Here is a 17,258-nt window from a genome sequence, read left to right on the forward strand (position 1 = left end):
CAAGACCCCCCAGCCCATGGGACGCCTGGGTGGCTCAGTCGGTTAAGCGTCTGCCTTCAGCTCAGGTCATGATGTCAGGGTCCTGGGATAAGCCCCGCATCGGGCTCCCTGCTCGGCGGGAAGCCTGCTTCTGCCTCTGCCACTCCCCTTGTTCATGGTCTCTCTCTCGCTGACAAATAAATAAATAAAATCTTAAAAAAAAAAAAAGACCCCCAGCCCTCTAACCCCGACCCTCAGTCAGCTCCCAGAATGTAGATAGAAATGATCTAACCCTCTAGGCACGAGATAAGTAGAGTGTTATCAGGAATTTAACCAGCTCAAGAGATCTTTAAAAATATCCAAAGATGGGGCGCCTGGCTGGCTCAGTCAGCAGAGCATGTGATTCTTGATCTCCAGGTCATGAGTTCGAACCCCACTTAAGATATAGAGTTTACTTAAAAGAAAAAAAGAAAAAGAAATCCAAAGATGTGACATGGATGTTCCCCAACTTTAAACGGCTTACACAGAAAGCCCTTCAGTGAAGCCTAGTGTATCTAAGCCCCACTGAGAGCCTCCAATCAGCTTTGTAGTCTCTTACTCACAAATATGACCAAACAACCAAGATTACTGGATACCTGAGGAAAGTCTTTTTAACTATATAGACCAAAACAATTTGGAGAAAAAGTAATGAGGGCAACAGAGTCTACACACAGAGAGAAAACTTCAAAAGTATTATCATTAGTATCCCCAGAGAGATTTTAAAGGATATTGCATATAGTATAGTATAAAGAAAAGAATACTCCTGGGGCGACTGGGTGGCTCAGTCGTTAAGCGTCGGCCTTCGGCTCAGGTCATGATCCTGGGGTCCTGGGATCGAGCCCCGCATCGGGCTCCCTGCTCCGCGGGAAGCCTGCATCTCCCTCTCCCATTCCCCCTGCTTGTGTTCCCTCTCTTGCTCTGCCTCTCTCTGTCAAATAAATAAAATCTTTTAAAAAAATAAAAGATTCGCATTCCCTAAAGTCAGGGCTGCTCTCCTGTAAGGCACCCCCACTGCATGTGCAGGTGCCATCTGACCTCCTGTGTCACCCTGTGGGGCTTGGGGCTGGGAGCACCAGTACCAAAATGCCGATACTCTCGCTGCTAATATTGCTATGTATAATAAACCCTCCTTCGTTCTACTAGCATCCATAAAACTGTGCCAGGCAAACTTGCTAGCTTCCTGGTAGCATAAGATCTTAGACCCTTCAGTTTTGACGAGCAGTATTGCAAAGGTGGGGAAATGAAAAGGATACACGTGAGCAATGAATGTAAAGGAAGGAAAAATAATGAGATCTTCAATTTCGGTAGTGGGAAGTATACAATTCCTAACACAAGGATCAAAGAATAGCAGTTCAAACATATTATTTAGGACCTTGGAGGTAAGTAGCCCCCCCAAAATCAACCAAAAGTGATGAAAGGAGTTGCTTCCGGGGAAGAAAAATATGGTAAAAATCCTTGAGGAAAGGGATCATATCCAGAGGATAAGTGGAGGAGACTGGCTCTTGTTTAAAACATAAATAAATAAATAAAAGTCTGTACCCTTGCACTGACATTTCCAGTATCTATCTTTTTTATAGCACTTTCAAAACCTGTGAAAGGGAATTGGATTTTATGTCTTCTCGTCCTACCTCTGTAAAAGGACTGATAGTGAAATAATCAAAAGGATAGTGCCAGCAGAATAGCTATCAGTTACTAAGTACTTACCGGGTCCTGAGCACTGTTCTCTGTATACTACATGTATTAACCCTATGACATTATTATCCAAATTTTATATACAAGGAAACTGAAACACAAGTTTTAAGTGATTTTCCCATAACTGCACACAATTCTAACCTAGACAGTCCGGCTCCAAAGCCTGCACACCACATCCGTCCGGAGAATCAAGAGGTGCCTACACTAGTCAGGTCTCCGGCTGCAAGTGTCAGAAACCTAATTGAAACTACCTTAAGTAACAGGGGAAATTTATTAATCCATGTAAACAAATTGTATAAAGAGAGGGGTAGTGTTTCCAGAGTTCACTTGAATTCGCTGTATCTGACTGGGGTCTAAGTTCTTAGGTCCAGATGTTGGCCTTATTATCTCAGCCTCCTCCAAGTTGCAGGATAGATGGCCCAGATCTCTACAGTATCAACCTTACAGGCTGTAATTCAAAGAGAAAGAGAATGAAATCTCGAGGTGCCACTGCACACCCTTCAGAACAGCTCAAATCCTAAACACTGACATCACCGAATGCTGGCAAAGACACGAAACGAGAACTCTTGTTCATTACTAGTGGGAATACAAAATAGTACAGCCACTCTGGAAGACATTTTGGCACTTTCTTATAAAACTAAACATACTGGGGCACCTGGGTGGCTCAGTCGGTGAGCATCTAACTCTTGATTTTGGCTCAGGTTGTGGTCTCAGGGTTGTGGGATCAAGCCCCACATTGGGCAATGTGTTGGCCGTGGAGCCTGTTGGGATTTTCTCTCTCTCCTTCTCTCTGCCCCTCCCCACCCCGCTCATGCTCTCTCTCCACTACCCCCCCCCAAAAAAACCTAACATACCTTTACCATGTGATCCAGCAATCATGCTCCTTGGTATTTACCCAAATGAGTATGACCACACAAAACCTGCACACAGTCGTTGACAGCAGTTTTATTCATAAGTGCTAAAATTTGGAAGCAACCAAGATGTTCTTCAATAGGTGGAAGGATAAATAAACTGTGGTGCATCCATACGATCAAATATGAGTCAGTGCTAAAAAGAAATAAGCTGGGGCGCCTGGGTGGCTCAGTCATTAAGCGTCTGCCTTCGGCTGAGGTCATGATCCCAGGGTCCTGGGATCGAGTCCCGAGTCGGGCGCCCTGCTCGGCTGGGAGCCTGCTTCTCCCTCTCCCTCCCCTCCCCGCTTGTGCGCTCTCTCTCTCTCAAATGAATAAATAAAATCTTTAGGAAAAAACAAAACAAAACAAACCAAAAAACACAAACTTCTCTCACCATATTCCACCTAAGACCAACTGTGTGTATTTAAGATGTCTTTGCTGATTAAGGGTGCACTGAGTGGCTGGGGGAAGCTAGCTATTTGGTGAAAGAATGGAAACTGAGACTTTGACTGGATCAATAACATTCTTAACCAAATGACTAAAGGAGTTCTACTTTATCCCACGTTGGGACTTTTATGAAATTGTATGTAATAGCATGGCTTTATTCCGAAAGAGGCATGATTACGTTCTATGAATTCCCACTATTTCTGCTCGTTTAATCCTTTATAATCAATGTACTTCTAGCAGTAACAAGTAATAAAAACCATAGCACTTCTCATTAACCTTTTATTTTTAACGTAGTTTTACAATAAAGAAACAGAAAAGAAGTAGATCATTAAAAAAAACCAGCTGTCAATTTAAAATTTTAAATGAGGTTCTTATTAAACAAAGCAGTCACACTATATCCCATAATTACATCTTTACTTGTATATACAAGAACTGTGTGCAAAGTGCTTTTCAAACTATAAAATAAGACTTTGGAATAGGAAAAAAATGGTTATCCCTAGGAGTCAGTCACCTCCCAGTGCCTGTAATGAATCACCTCTGCTTCCATTCTTAATTGGCATTTAGTTAACTGATTTGCTAAAGAGAAAAGCCACCACTTTCTGATACCAAATTGATACCTAATTTTTGAAAATAATCCCTGATCCACAGGTTTAAATGTTATTTTTACATATAATTCAGTTACTTGCTTCATTTTTTTCCCCAAATACCTACAGAACAGTTTTTAAAAAGCAAATATTGGTAATCCCTTTAGATAGACACATTTTAGTCAAGATGTGATTAAAAAATAAAAAACACCAAGTTACATGAAAAAAAAAAGGAAAAAAGAGTCTGGGGAAAGCAAATTATATTCTTATACTTTTTTCTTCAAGCAAACAAAGAATCACCCTCTATCCTAGGGATGGATTACTTTCTTACTGAAAACACTCTGAACACATGATGCTGAACCCAACATCATACATACCAAGAATGCTTAAAAATTATTTGCTACTATGCCTTTGAATGAGAGAAATCTTTACAGTACAAGGTACATCTAAATAAATGGAGTTTTGGAAGGTATATAGGAAGAATAATTCCAAACAAAGCCTTCAAGGATCTAAATTACAGTCTTCTTTTTAGTGTAAACGGGGGACATTTAAGTTTACGTTAGTTGGGTGTGCCTTACTCATATGGAAGCATATGGCCTGCTAGCCTGCGAATCCTTCCATTACCCCTGTGAAATAGGTATATCTCAAATATTATACCCCGAAGGGAAAACGGATCTCTAGTTATTTGGGGAAAAAAATGAAGTAACTGAATTATATGCCTTTGAATGAGAGAGAAACGGAGGCACTAAGAGGTTAGGAGTCCAGTCTGCGTAGTTTACCAGTTGCAGAAAAGTGATTTTCATGTGTTTCCTTTTTGACCTTTGTAAAAACAGTATAAATAAGTTTTCATTTTATATTTCAAAGCACCCTATGAAGCAGAAACAAGATATCCTCAGTTACAGAAAAGCGATTACAAAGGAATAAATGTATACGGCTGGAGAAAATCTTACCAATGAGCTACAGGCTCAGAGTGTACTTCCAGGCCTACTTGCAGCCGGTTCTTCATCATTCCTGTCAGCAGGTTATGTCTAGTCTGCGTTCGTTTGGAAAAAGTACGCCTCGGATGTAGGGCTCTACTTTGTAATAAGGGCGCCTAAACACTAAAGTCAGTGCTGTGAATGCCCAGGAAGGATTCGGGGCAGCCCGAGGAGTGGATGTGGAGAAGATTCTCCAGGAGTTTTCTAGTCCTTGGCATGGCAATTCAGTGACTAAGACAGAAAGTTGATTTAATCTCATTTGAAATTCACTCCTGGTTTGCATTCTTTCTCATAGTTAATTTAGAAAATTAAAAATATCCAGTTATAAATCTCAACTCATTATCACAACTGTACCTTGGAAAAGCAGCTTATAGTTCTCTATGGGAGATAATCAGGTAAACATGTTACCAAACAATAATTAATAATTTAATGTCCTTCAAGTTCAAGGGTAGGGCAAATCTATGTATGCTACTTATAACCTAGTTGAGATTAATGATTCAAGTATCAGCAATATTAGTCCTTAAAATGTTATCATTTGTGTAGTGCAAAATATATATATATGTATATATGTACACAAACCAAACTATTGACGACAAAAAGAAGTGTAATCATCACAAACTAAGATTTCTTGTGAGTTCCACGGAAGTTCCATTTCATTCTGAGGTCATTCAGGCCCAGTAGTCTTCTTGGGGAAAATATCATTTTCTTCAGTTCAGTTTTCTTTAAAAACAAAGTAAAAACCAATTTCCTATGAATATAAATGCAACCTGAATACAAAACACATCCATACCAGAGAATTCTTTGAATGATAACAATAATATTCATATTCAGAATCAAACCATAAAATTACCAACAGTTCTTAAGAAATTACTTCTCATCCTTTTCTAGTTGGCTTAATGCAATTCAGAGTTTTGGGAATTAATTTATAACTTGGAAAAGTTCTGAAACAAAAAAAGCTGAGTAAGATTACAAAAGGTTGATAGATATACAACCTAGACTACTCATTTAATCAACATATATTGGGGCACCTGGGTGCCTCAGTTGGTTAAGTGTCTGATTCTGGCTCAGGTTATGATCCCAGGGTCCTGGGGTCAGGCTCTCTGCTCAGACGGCAGACTGCTTCTCCCTCTCCCTCTGCCTGCTGCTCCTCCTGCTTATGCGCTCTTTTCTCTCTGTCAACCAAATAAATAAAATCTTAAAAAAAAAAAAATCAACATATATTTTGTGTCTGTTACTTTCTGGGCACTGTGCCAAGCACTGAGGATTCAAACATAAATGAGGCAGGCTCTCAGCTCTCAGAAGAGCTCTCAGGTTAGCTTGGGTGTGAGAGGGAGATATATAAACTAAGTTTGGAAAGGCATAATGTGACAGTTTTAGTGATAGCAGAATGAACGAGTGATCAGAGAAGGGTGGGCTTGTTAGCACAAAACAATTCGCGTATGATCTGAGGTCTGGGAAAGGTCCCACAGCGGTGAAATCTCTATTCCGCCCCACAACTCAAGATGCCAAAATGCCTGGAACGTTCTCATCACAGATTCATTCCTCACCTCAGCAGAAATGCTCTTATGCAACCTCCTTGGCAGGAGTGATATTTTAGATAATACCATCAGACTTTATCTTCTGTAGAAAACCTCTTACGTACACTTCCTTGGCAGGAGTGACATTTTAAATGAGCAGATCATTTTTCATATTATGTAACATAAGGACAGCCCTCAAGGCATGAAGAAAAAAAAAAAGCCCCTGGAGCCAGAACAGAATTGTGGGTGGTACTTCTTTTTTTTAAAGGTTTTATTTATTTATCTGAGAGAGAGAGAGAGAGAGAGAGAGAGAGAGAGAGAGCACCAGCTGGGGGGAGGAGCAGAGGGAGAGGGAGAAGCAGACTCCCCACTGAGCAGGGAGCCCAAAGTGGGGCTGGGGCTGGATCCCAGGACCCCAAGATCATGACCCGAGCTGAAGGCAGATGCGTAACTGACTGAGCCACCAAGGCGTCCCACAATTGCGGGTTGGTTCTGAAGACTAACAGCCCGAGTGAGGTTTTAGCAGAAATGTTAGTTGGAAGGTGCATGAACAGTTAGCGACACTAACAACCCACGTGATGTAGATTCCTACACAAAATCCTTTGCAGATTTACAAAAAAGCACACAACTCTCTAATCCTCAATCTTCTCCTGTAATAGGTAAATAGACATAAATCCCCATCAGTATTTTCAGAACTTTAGAATGTTTTTCAAGGCTCTTCCTGAGATCTTTTTGTCCTTTTTTCTTTTTAAATTAACTTGCAAATGTAGGGTATGGTGTGATAAGAGAAGAAAAGTTACAGAAAACAACAGATTAAGGGTAGAGGGAAACATTATGCCTTTCGCCTTGCCTGCTCAAGGATCTGCTCGGCTGGACTGATGGATTCTTTCCCCTCCTCAGAAGCCTGGACTTTTTGAGGCAGGACCATCTGCCCCAGGCTCCACCTGAAGTGTTCCTGCAGAAATCCTCCCCACACCTACCTAGTTCCTAGAACCTGCTACTGAAAGCTCAGTGCCCCAAGAAACTACACGCATATTTATTAACCTGGGCAGGATGATAAAGAAAAGCGGTTACAAACATCCTTCCCTTCAAAGTAATAGCTTAAGGGTAGTCTTTTGGACTTAATAGGGCTGCTTTTAGTATTGTACTCCTGGATAATTTTATTAGAATGGTCAGGTTGGGTAACTGGGTAGAGGCAGAACCACAGAGGCCGCGCAGGGCCAATTTTTGGACAAGAAGTCTGTAGGTGTTGCTCTTCATACCACATTCAGAAAAAATGTTTTTGTTTTTTGGTTTTTTTCTGATCTGCTGCAGAGTGATAATACAATTTTGTTTTTAGATGTTATTTATTTACTGGACAGAGAGAGAGAGCACAAGCAGGGGGAGTGGCAGGCAAAGGGGGAGGGAGAAACAGACTCCCCACTGAGCAGGGAGACTGATGTGGGGCTCAATCCCAGGACCCTGAGATCATGACCAGAGCCGAAGGCAGATGCTTCACCGACTGAGCCACCCAGGCGCCCCACGAGTAATTTACTTTTGAATTTAGATTCTTCTGCACTGGGGGGGAAACAAAAATCAAGCAGTGGACCTCACACATTACTTTTAATGTTCAAGGAAACAAAACATCTTTTCAAAAAGCTTACCGCAAATAGCTACTTATTTTACATATATATGGAACTCTCTCAGTGTGTTTGTACCCAGGTGCATATTTATTAACTAAAATGGGGAAAAAACCCATTTAAAATAAATAAATAAATAAAACGAAAGCTTTCTATATCATATGGTACTTCAGTGTGAACTCCTACAAATAGTGGGCCTTCAGTCATGCCCTCAGCACACATTTATTGAAAGCCCACAGACACTGTATGAGGGGTTGAGGCATAGGATGGTTCCTATTAAGGATAGGGCATACCCACTCCTTTCCACACCTTTCCCACTCCAACTGGATTTCTGGATCTTTCTCCTCATCTCTAACACAGAACCCATCTCTTCCAAACCATACACACTGCTCTCTAGTTTCCATTCCTATATAACCGTCAGATTAAAAATTGTTCCACACTGGGCGCCTGGGTGGCTCGGTCGTTAAGCATCTGCCTTCGGCTCAGGTCACGATCCCGGGGTCCTGGGATCGAGCCCCACGTGGGGCTCCCTCTCCCACTCCCCCTGCTTGTGTTCCCTCTCTCTGTCTCTCTCTCTGTCAAATAAATTAATAAATAAATAATCTTTAAAACAAAATGCAGTTGCACAGTCTAAATAGTTGGTAACTTGGAAGGACTAAACACTTAACATACTGAAAACTTGATGAAGATTCAACAATAACAAAGTAGAGTATTGAAAATTGGTTAAGATAGCAGGACGGAAAGAATGAAGGGGGGGAATCGGAGGGGGAGATGAACCATGAGAGACGATGGACTCTGAAAAAGAAGCTGAGGGTTCTAGAGGGGAGGCGGGTGGGGGATGGTTTAGCCTGGTGATGGGTATTAAAGAGAGCACGTTCTGCATGGAGCACTGGGTGTTATACGCAAATAATGAATTATGGAACATTACATCAAAAAAAAAATAGGTTAAGAGTGGGGCGCTTGGGTGGCTCAGTTGGTTAAATGGCTGCCTTCGGCTCAGGTCATGATCCCAGGCTCCTGGGATCGAGCCCCACGTCAGGCTCCTTCCTCAGCGGGGAGCCTGCTTCTCCCTCTCCCTCTGCCTGCCACTCCACCTGCTTGTGCTCTTCCTCTCCCTATCTCTATCAAATAAATAAATAAAATCTTAAAAAAAAATAGGTAAGAGTTTCTCCATTCAGAGGCATCTGTAAGCAATCAAAAGGGATACTTAGGAGAAATGATGTAGATGTCTAACAGGAAGGAATATCTTAAAAAAATACTTTTAGGAGGCGCCTGGGTGGCTCAGTCATTAAGCGTCTGCCTTCAGCTCAGGTCATGATCCCGGGGTCCTGGGATCGAGCCCCGCGTAGGGCTCCCTGCTCTGCGGGAAGCCTGCTTCTCCCTCTCCAACTCCCCCTGCTTCCGTTCCCTGTCTCGCTGTGTCTTTCTCTCTCTGTCAAATAAATAAATAAATAAATCTTTAAAAAAATTTTTTTTGGAAAAACTGCAATTTTTGGTGACTGCTGAAGCAAAGTCATTGTTTTTTCCATCTTTAATAAAGTGATAAGCTGCTGCAAACTTAAGCATAACATAAATTATTAACCCAAGTAAGCGTTAGGGTTTTTGTCTTGTGCCAAATTTCTCTACTCTCCAATCCTCAACTTTCAACAAAGGAAACATGAAAAGGAACTTTGAAATACATTGCCAATTATGTCAACACCTAACTTCAGGGCCATTGTGTCCTGTTGCTTGAATCTAGCATTCCTACGAAATAGTGAGAAAACGTTGGGTCCTTTTTCTCTCCATTTATTAGGGAAATTAAAATTTAAAACACTGTGTGAGGGGCACCTGGGTGACTCAGTCATTAGGCATCTGCCTTCGGCTCGGGTCATGATCCCAGGGCCCTGGGATCGAGCCCCGTCAGGCTCCCTGCTCAGTGGAGAGCCTGCTTCGCCCTCTCCCTCTGCCCGCTCCCCTCCATGCTCTCCCTCGCTCACTCTCTTTCTCTCAAATAAATAAAATCTGAAAAAAAAAAAAAAAAAAAAGCCCACCGTGTAGCACTAAACCCGACCGTCATGGGAGAAATGTAAAATGTGTAAAAAGAAGAAAAGAAAGGACTTAAACTAAGGTTTATCGAACCCTGCCACCCACCTTCCACACAGCTGAAATGACATCTATACAAATGACTTAGAAAAGAGGTAAATAACAGTGTGAGAGCAGTTTTTGTTTCTGAACTCCTACTCAAGTTTTTTCAAGTGGGCGGGTGTATTCCAAGAACATGAATGTACCACGGAACTTATTTAGTTCTCTTACGAACATAAGTCAAACTGTCTTAACATAAGCAGAAAACGGGAAGACTAAAAGGATTCACCCAAATCCTGATGCATTTCGGTTTCTCTGCCATCAGGTATTATGACTGGAGCACTTATGTTAACTAGTGTGCTGTTTACCCCTTCCAGAGAAGAGAAGGGCGAATGCCTCATTTCCGCTTTTGATAGCAAATACAGTTAATTAGGGACTTGGGTTCTTTGGTAGAAGAACAGCATACCCATTAATTATTTAAACTTGTAGATTTTTAAAAATGTGTCTCTATTGCACATATTTAAGACGGCACTTAAAATTATCAAATATCCTATTTCTTCTCCCCATCTGTTGTTATTTAATGGGACATGGTGATGAAAACACCAAAAACATAGTAAGTGAGGCCATGAGTGGGGTAAACGATGGTCTATATGCCCAGCCATGCGAAGTAATTTAGTTTACGTAGTGTCTAAAAAAAAAAAATGCTTTAATGAACCCAAGAGATTGAGCCTCAGGTTATTCCTAACCTAGACAATCTCAGAGCCCTTTCAAGGATCCCAATCTATTATTCTCAGGCCTATCTGAGGTATCTCCTGGCATCCCAAACTGGAATATTGGCCCTCAAATTAGAAAAATCTCTATTTCTAGAGATAGTCAACACCAGGCTAAAAGTCTTCTGAAATGTCAATGTCCAGTTCAAAGAGCATGCAGGCATTATTTGTTTCCCTACCTATTGTCTGTGGTCCTTTAATGTTAGCAAAGAGCCCAAAATAACCATCAGACTTTAATTTTTTTAAGTCTAACAGGTACTAGAAATCCACTAGGTATCATTTCCAAGATAGTTCAGTCTCGGGATCGGTACAGAATGGCCAGTCTGACAATACATCTATAAAACAGACCTATCCTCTTCACTGCTATTGAAAGCTCTGTCTACTATAGATTATAAGACTCTGCAAACTATTGTCAATCATAAAACTACATTACCTTCTCCTTCTTTGATAATATAAATGCACCAACCACTGGGCAATAAAAGGCCATATGATAGCAAAAGTTAATGCACCAGGAGACATCTCGAAGGGCCACCAAGATGGTCTCTGAGAAAATAAAATAAGCTGGTCACCAGTCTATTACACATTGCATGTATAAACATAAAAACATACTATTTCATAATTTTGAAAATATAAAACTTAATAACAAATGTCAGTCTTGCTATACAGAAGGGAGGTATTCTGTACCTCAGAGCATAATTCAGTAAGTAGATTCCCAGGAGTACTTTTAGATTTAAACACATAACAAGTATATTTTAACTTCAAAGCTCTAGAGGGTAGATTTCATTTGGAATACTTTAAGAACCTGTATACCTAAATTTATTTTAAGTCATTTGAAACCCTGGGACTTAGACTTAAGAATTTCTTACCTGTGAGGGAGGCTGATAACTGGTCTGTAATGTTGACGATTTTGCCTATAAATACAAATGAAAGTGATTTACCTTGGACAAAATGAGAAAAAAATAGTAATTTTCCTATTTCCTTTTTTTTTTTTTAAAGCTAAAATATTAGTTTATTCTGCTAACCATGCTTCAATTGTCCTAAAACCCATACTGGCCAAATAACAAGGTCCCTAAAATTGCTAGCCAAATAAATACTTTTGACATTTTATATTTTATAGTTCAAATTATATAAAATTTCAAAATAAAACCTCAAACTAATCTAAACCATTACTTCTTTTATACTGTTATTCCATTACCTAATCAACTTTTCTTATTCTTTAATTTCCAAAAAAATTACCAATTTACAAACACATCTGAGAACTGCAGCCTTGATTATTATTAAAATTATAAATCATATGGGGCGCCTGGGTGGCTCAGTCCTTAAGTGTCTGCCTTCACCTCAGGTCATGATCCCAGGGTCCTGGGATCAAGCCCCGCATCGGGCTCCCTGCTCGGCAGGAAGCCTGCTTCTCCCTCTCCCATTCCTCCTGCTTGTGTTCCTGCTCTCGCTATCTCTCTCTCTGTCAAATAAATAAATAAAATCTTAAAAAAAATAATAAATCATATCCAAAGATCTGTTTTGAAAATTTACGAAAAGTTATAGCACAAGAGGTATGATAAATATGAGAAATGAACTGTTAGTGTTGTAGGTTTATTTTTAAAGTTTTTTCCAGCTTCATTAAGATATAAAAAAAAAAAGATATAAGTTGAGGGGTGCCTGGGTGGCTCAGTCGGTTAAGCGGCTGCCTTCAGCTCAGCTCATGTTCCCAGGGCCCTGGGATCAAGCCCCGCATCGGGCTCCCGGCTCCGCGGAAGCCTGCTTCTCCCCCTCCCACCCCCACTGCTTGTGTTCCCTCTCTCGCTGTGTTTCTCTCTGTCAAATAAATAAAATCTTAAAAAAAAGATATAATTTGAGATATAATTAATATATATGTGTGACAATTTGATACATATACATATTGTAAAATGATTACCATAATCAAGTTAATTAACACATTCCTCACCTCACATAGTTACCTTTCCTGAGGGAAAGAATACTGTCAGTTTTTCAATGAGATGTATAAACTAAGCAGAAAAATTTCAAATTTAGGAAATTTATATTCCAACTTGGCTCATCCAGAAAACAAGTTTCCTTATACTAATTGTTGGAAACTTATTACTCTAGTTACTCCATTTATTATAACTTCATAGAAATGGTATGAAAATTAAGATCATTCATTCATTCATTCATTCATTCAGTAAATGTTTACTCAGCATCTGTTATGTACCAGTTACTACTCTGGGTATTAGAAATGCAACAGGGAACAAAATGACAAAAAGTGCTGCCCTAATGGAGCTTATACTGTAATGGAGAGATACAAATAATAATGAATAAATCAGTAAAATATACACTATATCAGGTAATGATAAACACCATAAAGAAAAATAAAACAGGAAGGAGGAAAGAAAGAAAAAGAAAAACAGGGAGAGGAAATGAGACATGTTGGAGAGGAGAGTCTTGCAATTTTATTTATTTATTTTTAATTTATATATTTTTTAATTTTTTTAAAAGATTTTATTTAGTGATTCATGAGAGACAGAGAGAGAGAGGGAGGCAGAGGGAGAAGCAGGTCCCAAGGAGCAGGGAGCCTGATGCGGGACTTGATCCCAGGACCCCGGGATCATGCCCTGACCCGAAGGCAGACGCTTAACCATCTGAGCCACCCAGGCGCCCAAGTCTTGCAATTTTAAATAGGGTGGTCAGAACTGCTATTCAACGTAGTATTAGAAGTCGTAGCCACTGCAATCAGAAAACAAAAAGAAATCAAAGGCATCCAAATCGGCAAAGAAGAAGTCAAACTCTCACTGTTTGCAAATGATATGATACTTTATGTGGAAAACCCAAAAGACTCCACCCCAAAACTGCTAGAACTCATACAGGAATTCAGTAAAGTGGCAAGATATAAAATCAATGCACAGAAATCGTGGCATTCCTATACACCAACAACAAGACAGAAGAGAGAGAAATTAAGGAGTCGATCCCATTTATAATTGCACCCAAAACCATAAGATACTTAGGAATAAATCTAGCCAGAGAGGCAAAGGATCTGTACTCAGAAAACTATAAAATACTCATGAAAGAAATTGAAGAAGACACAAAGAAATGGAAAAACGTTCCATGCTCATGGATTGGAAGAACAAACATTGTGAAGATATCAATGCTACCTAGAGCAATCTACACATTCAATGCAATCCCCATCAAAATACCATCCACTTTTTTCAAAGAAATGGAAGAAATAATCCTAAAATTTGTATGGAACCAGAAGAGACCCCGAATAGCCAGAAGAATGTTGAAAAAGAAAAGCAAAGCTGGCGGCATCACAATTCCGGACTTCCAGCTCTATTACAAAGCTGTCATCATCAAGACAGTATGGTACTGGCACAAAAACAGACACATAGATCAATGGAACAGAATAGAGAGCCCAGAAATGGACCCTCAACTCTATGGTCAACTCATCTTTGACAAAGCAGGAAAGAATGTCCAATGGAAAAAAGACAGTCTCTTCAACAAATCGTGTGGGGAAAATTGGACAGCCACATGCAGAAGAATGAAACTGGACCATTTCCTTACACCACACACAAAAATAGACTCAAAATGGTTGAAAGACCTCAATGTGAGACAGGAGTCCATCAAAATCCTAGAGGAGAACACAGGCAGCAAGCTCTTCGACCTCAGCCGCAGCAACTTCTTCCTAGAAACATCACCAAAGGCAAGGGAAGCAAGGGCAAAAATGAACTATTGGGATTTCATCAAGATAAAAAGCTTTTGCACAGCAAAAGAAAACAGTCAACAAGACCAAAAGACAACCAACAGAATGGGAGAAGATATTTGCAAATGACATATCAGATAAAGGGCTAGTATCCAAAATCTATAAAGAACTTCTCAAATTCAACACCCAAAGAACAAATAATCCAATCAAGAAATGGGCAGAAGACATGAACTGACATTTTTCCAAAGAAGACATCCAAATGGCCAACAGACACATGAAAAAGTGCTCAACATCGCTCGGCATCAGGGAAATCCAAATCAAAACCTCAGTGAGATACCACCTCACACCAGGCAGAATGGCTAAAATTAAAAAGTCAGGAAATGACAGATGTTGGCGGGGATGCAGGAAACAGATGTTGGCGGGGATGCGGAGAAAGGGGAACCCTCCTACACTGTTCGTGGGAATGCAAGCTGGTGCAACCACTCTGGAAAACAGTATGGAGGTTCCTCAAACAGTTGAAAATAGAGCTACCATAGGATCCAGCAATTGCACTACTGGGTATTTACCCCGAAGATACAAATGTAGGGATCCAAAGGGGTACATGCACCCCGATGTTTATAGCAGCAATGTCCACAATAGCCAAACTGTGGAAAGAGCCAAGATGTCCATCGACAGATGAATGGATAAAGAAGATGTGGTGTATACACACACACACACACACACACACACACACACACACACACACACACACAATGGAATATTATGCAGCCATCAAAAGGTATGAGATCTTGCCATTTGCAACGACGTGGATGGAACTGGAGGGTGTTATGCTGAGTGAAATAAGTCAATCAGAGAAAGACATGTATCATATGACCTCACTGATATGAGGAATTCTTAATCTCAGGAAACAAACTGAGGGTTGCTGCAGTGGTGGGGGGGTGGGAGGGATGGGGTGGCTGGGTGATAGACATTGGGGAGGGTATGTGCTATGGTGAGTGCTGTGAATTGTGCAAGACTGATGAATCACAGATCTGTACCTCTGAAACAATGCAATATATGTTAAGAAAAAAAAAGAAGAAGATAGCAGGAGGGGAAGAATGAAGGGGGCTAAACTGGAGGGAGAGACGAACCATGAGAGACGATGGACTCTGAAAAATAAACTGAGGGTTCTAGAGGGGAGGGGGTAGGGGGATGGGTTAGCCTGGTGATGGGTATTCAAGAGGGCACGTTCTGCGTGGAGCACTGGGTGTTATGCACAAACAATGAATCATGGAACACTACATCACAAACCAATGATGTAATGTATGGTGATTAACATAAGAATAAAAAATTTAAAGAAAAAAAATAGGGTGGTCAGAGAAGGCTTTGCTGACACTGGAGCAAAGACCTAAACAAAGAGAACTATGCTCTGTGGCTAAGGGGGGGCGGGGTGGGGGCGTTAAGGAGAACAATTTTCAGTACAGAGGAATAGCAAGTGCAAAGACCAACGGTGGGAGGGCGCCTGCGGGCAAGTTTGAGGTACAGCACAGAGGCTTGTAAACTGAACCAACAGCAGGAAGTGGTAAGGAGGAGACAGGCTTTAAATTTCCTTGTTAGAAGTCATATGATCTCAAGGACCCCAGGACCCAGGATGACTATACCTTACAGGTAAAACTAAATTAGTTGCCTCCAGATGTTGCATTAGACCTCACAGACCATTAAGGTGTTAAAGAAGAGTATAATCAAATTGCAAGTGCTGAAAGAATCTAGACAAGGGAATGATCTTTATGGTATTATTTGTAATTGTACCTTGCAGGCATAACGATATATTTTAAAGATTTACTTATTTATTTGAAAGAGAGAGTGCGCACGAGCAAGCATGCAGCAGGGAGGGGCAGAGGCAGAGAGAGAGAGAGAGAATCTTGAGCAGACTGCTGCTGAGCACAGAGCCCGATGTGGAGCCCGATATGGGGTTCGATCTCACGACCCTGAGATCATGACCCGAGCCAAAACCAAGAGTCAGATGCTCAACCGATTGAACCACTTAGACGCCCCAAGGCATAATAATTTTTAACCGGGAGATTTACCTTATGGCACTTTCTTCAGAATAAAGGATAGATTTACAAAATTGGGATCCCTGGTATATGCTGACTTAACTAAGGTCACATTAGTCCGCATGATTTTCAATGGAATTCAAGGTGACCAAATCCCAATGTGATGACACTATTCTCATTAAAGCAGCAACTACTAACAAATACTAAGGTAGAGTCAGAACAATTAAATGTTAACTTTTAGCAGATTTTTTTTTTCTAAGTAATAAAGGGTCTGGAAAGGTAAATGAAGATTCCCAAGGACCCTTGCTTCCATCTAAGCATGGCACTAGCTGTATAAGTAACATTATGACTTTTTGGTTTAATGGTATTTATCCATACACGTTGTTAAAAAAAAAAATCAGTGACACGTGTGAAAGCACAGGAAGGAAGATTTTCTTCAATGGAAGAGGGGCTATCACTATGAGCATAGGGACTTCTACAGTAGGGGGAGACGGAGGGGGCTCAACTCCCAATGCAGCATGGGCGTTGATACTCGTATCAAGGAGTAGGGCTGGGATCGGTGGATGGAAAATTCCTAACAGGAAACATCAGGGTAAGGAAGATTCTGGCTAAACCGACCTAACAGGATTCGTGCTGAAGACGAGCCAGGGTGATCTCAGACAACACCTGGGCTTGGTGGAGGATGAGGAGCCCGCCCGGTTCAACTGACGGAGCAGGGCTCTTGATAAAACTGGATTTTACAAGGCAGAAGTGGAGAGATGGCCTGAGAGAAAGTGCAGGAGTCTGACAAAAGTTTAGTCGAGCAATGAATTTTTGTTGGTATCAGTGGCTTTTACATATTTAGAAGTTCTATTTACCATTCTATGGCTAGATTAAAATAAGGATTACTGACTTTTTTTTTAAAGATTGTATTTATTTATTTATTTGACAGAGAGAGACACAGCGAGAGAGGGAACAGG

The 17,258-nt window shown here is 40.7% G+C and overlaps 1 protein-coding gene across 1 annotated transcript in view; it reads right to left on the bottom strand.

The window, feature by feature from the left end:
- Positions 1-3,293: 3,293 nt before the first annotated feature.
- ACBD5 (acyl-CoA binding domain containing 5) overlaps positions 3,294-17,258 on the bottom strand; it is a 41,267-nt gene continuing 27,302 nt past the window's right edge. The window contains 3 exon segments of the mRNA XM_035729246.1: positions 3,294-5,331; positions 11,012-11,121; positions 11,445-11,489. Coding sequence (XP_035585139.1) covers positions 5,319-5,331; positions 11,012-11,121; positions 11,445-11,489 — 168 coding nt within the window. The 3' untranslated portion in view covers positions 3,294-5,318.

The sequence above is a fragment of the Zalophus californianus genome, chromosome 9, assembly GCF_009762305.2.
Source record: "Zalophus californianus isolate mZalCal1 chromosome 9, mZalCal1.pri.v2, whole genome shotgun sequence".
Taxonomy (NCBI): domain Eukaryota; kingdom Metazoa; phylum Chordata; class Mammalia; order Carnivora; family Otariidae; genus Zalophus; species Zalophus californianus.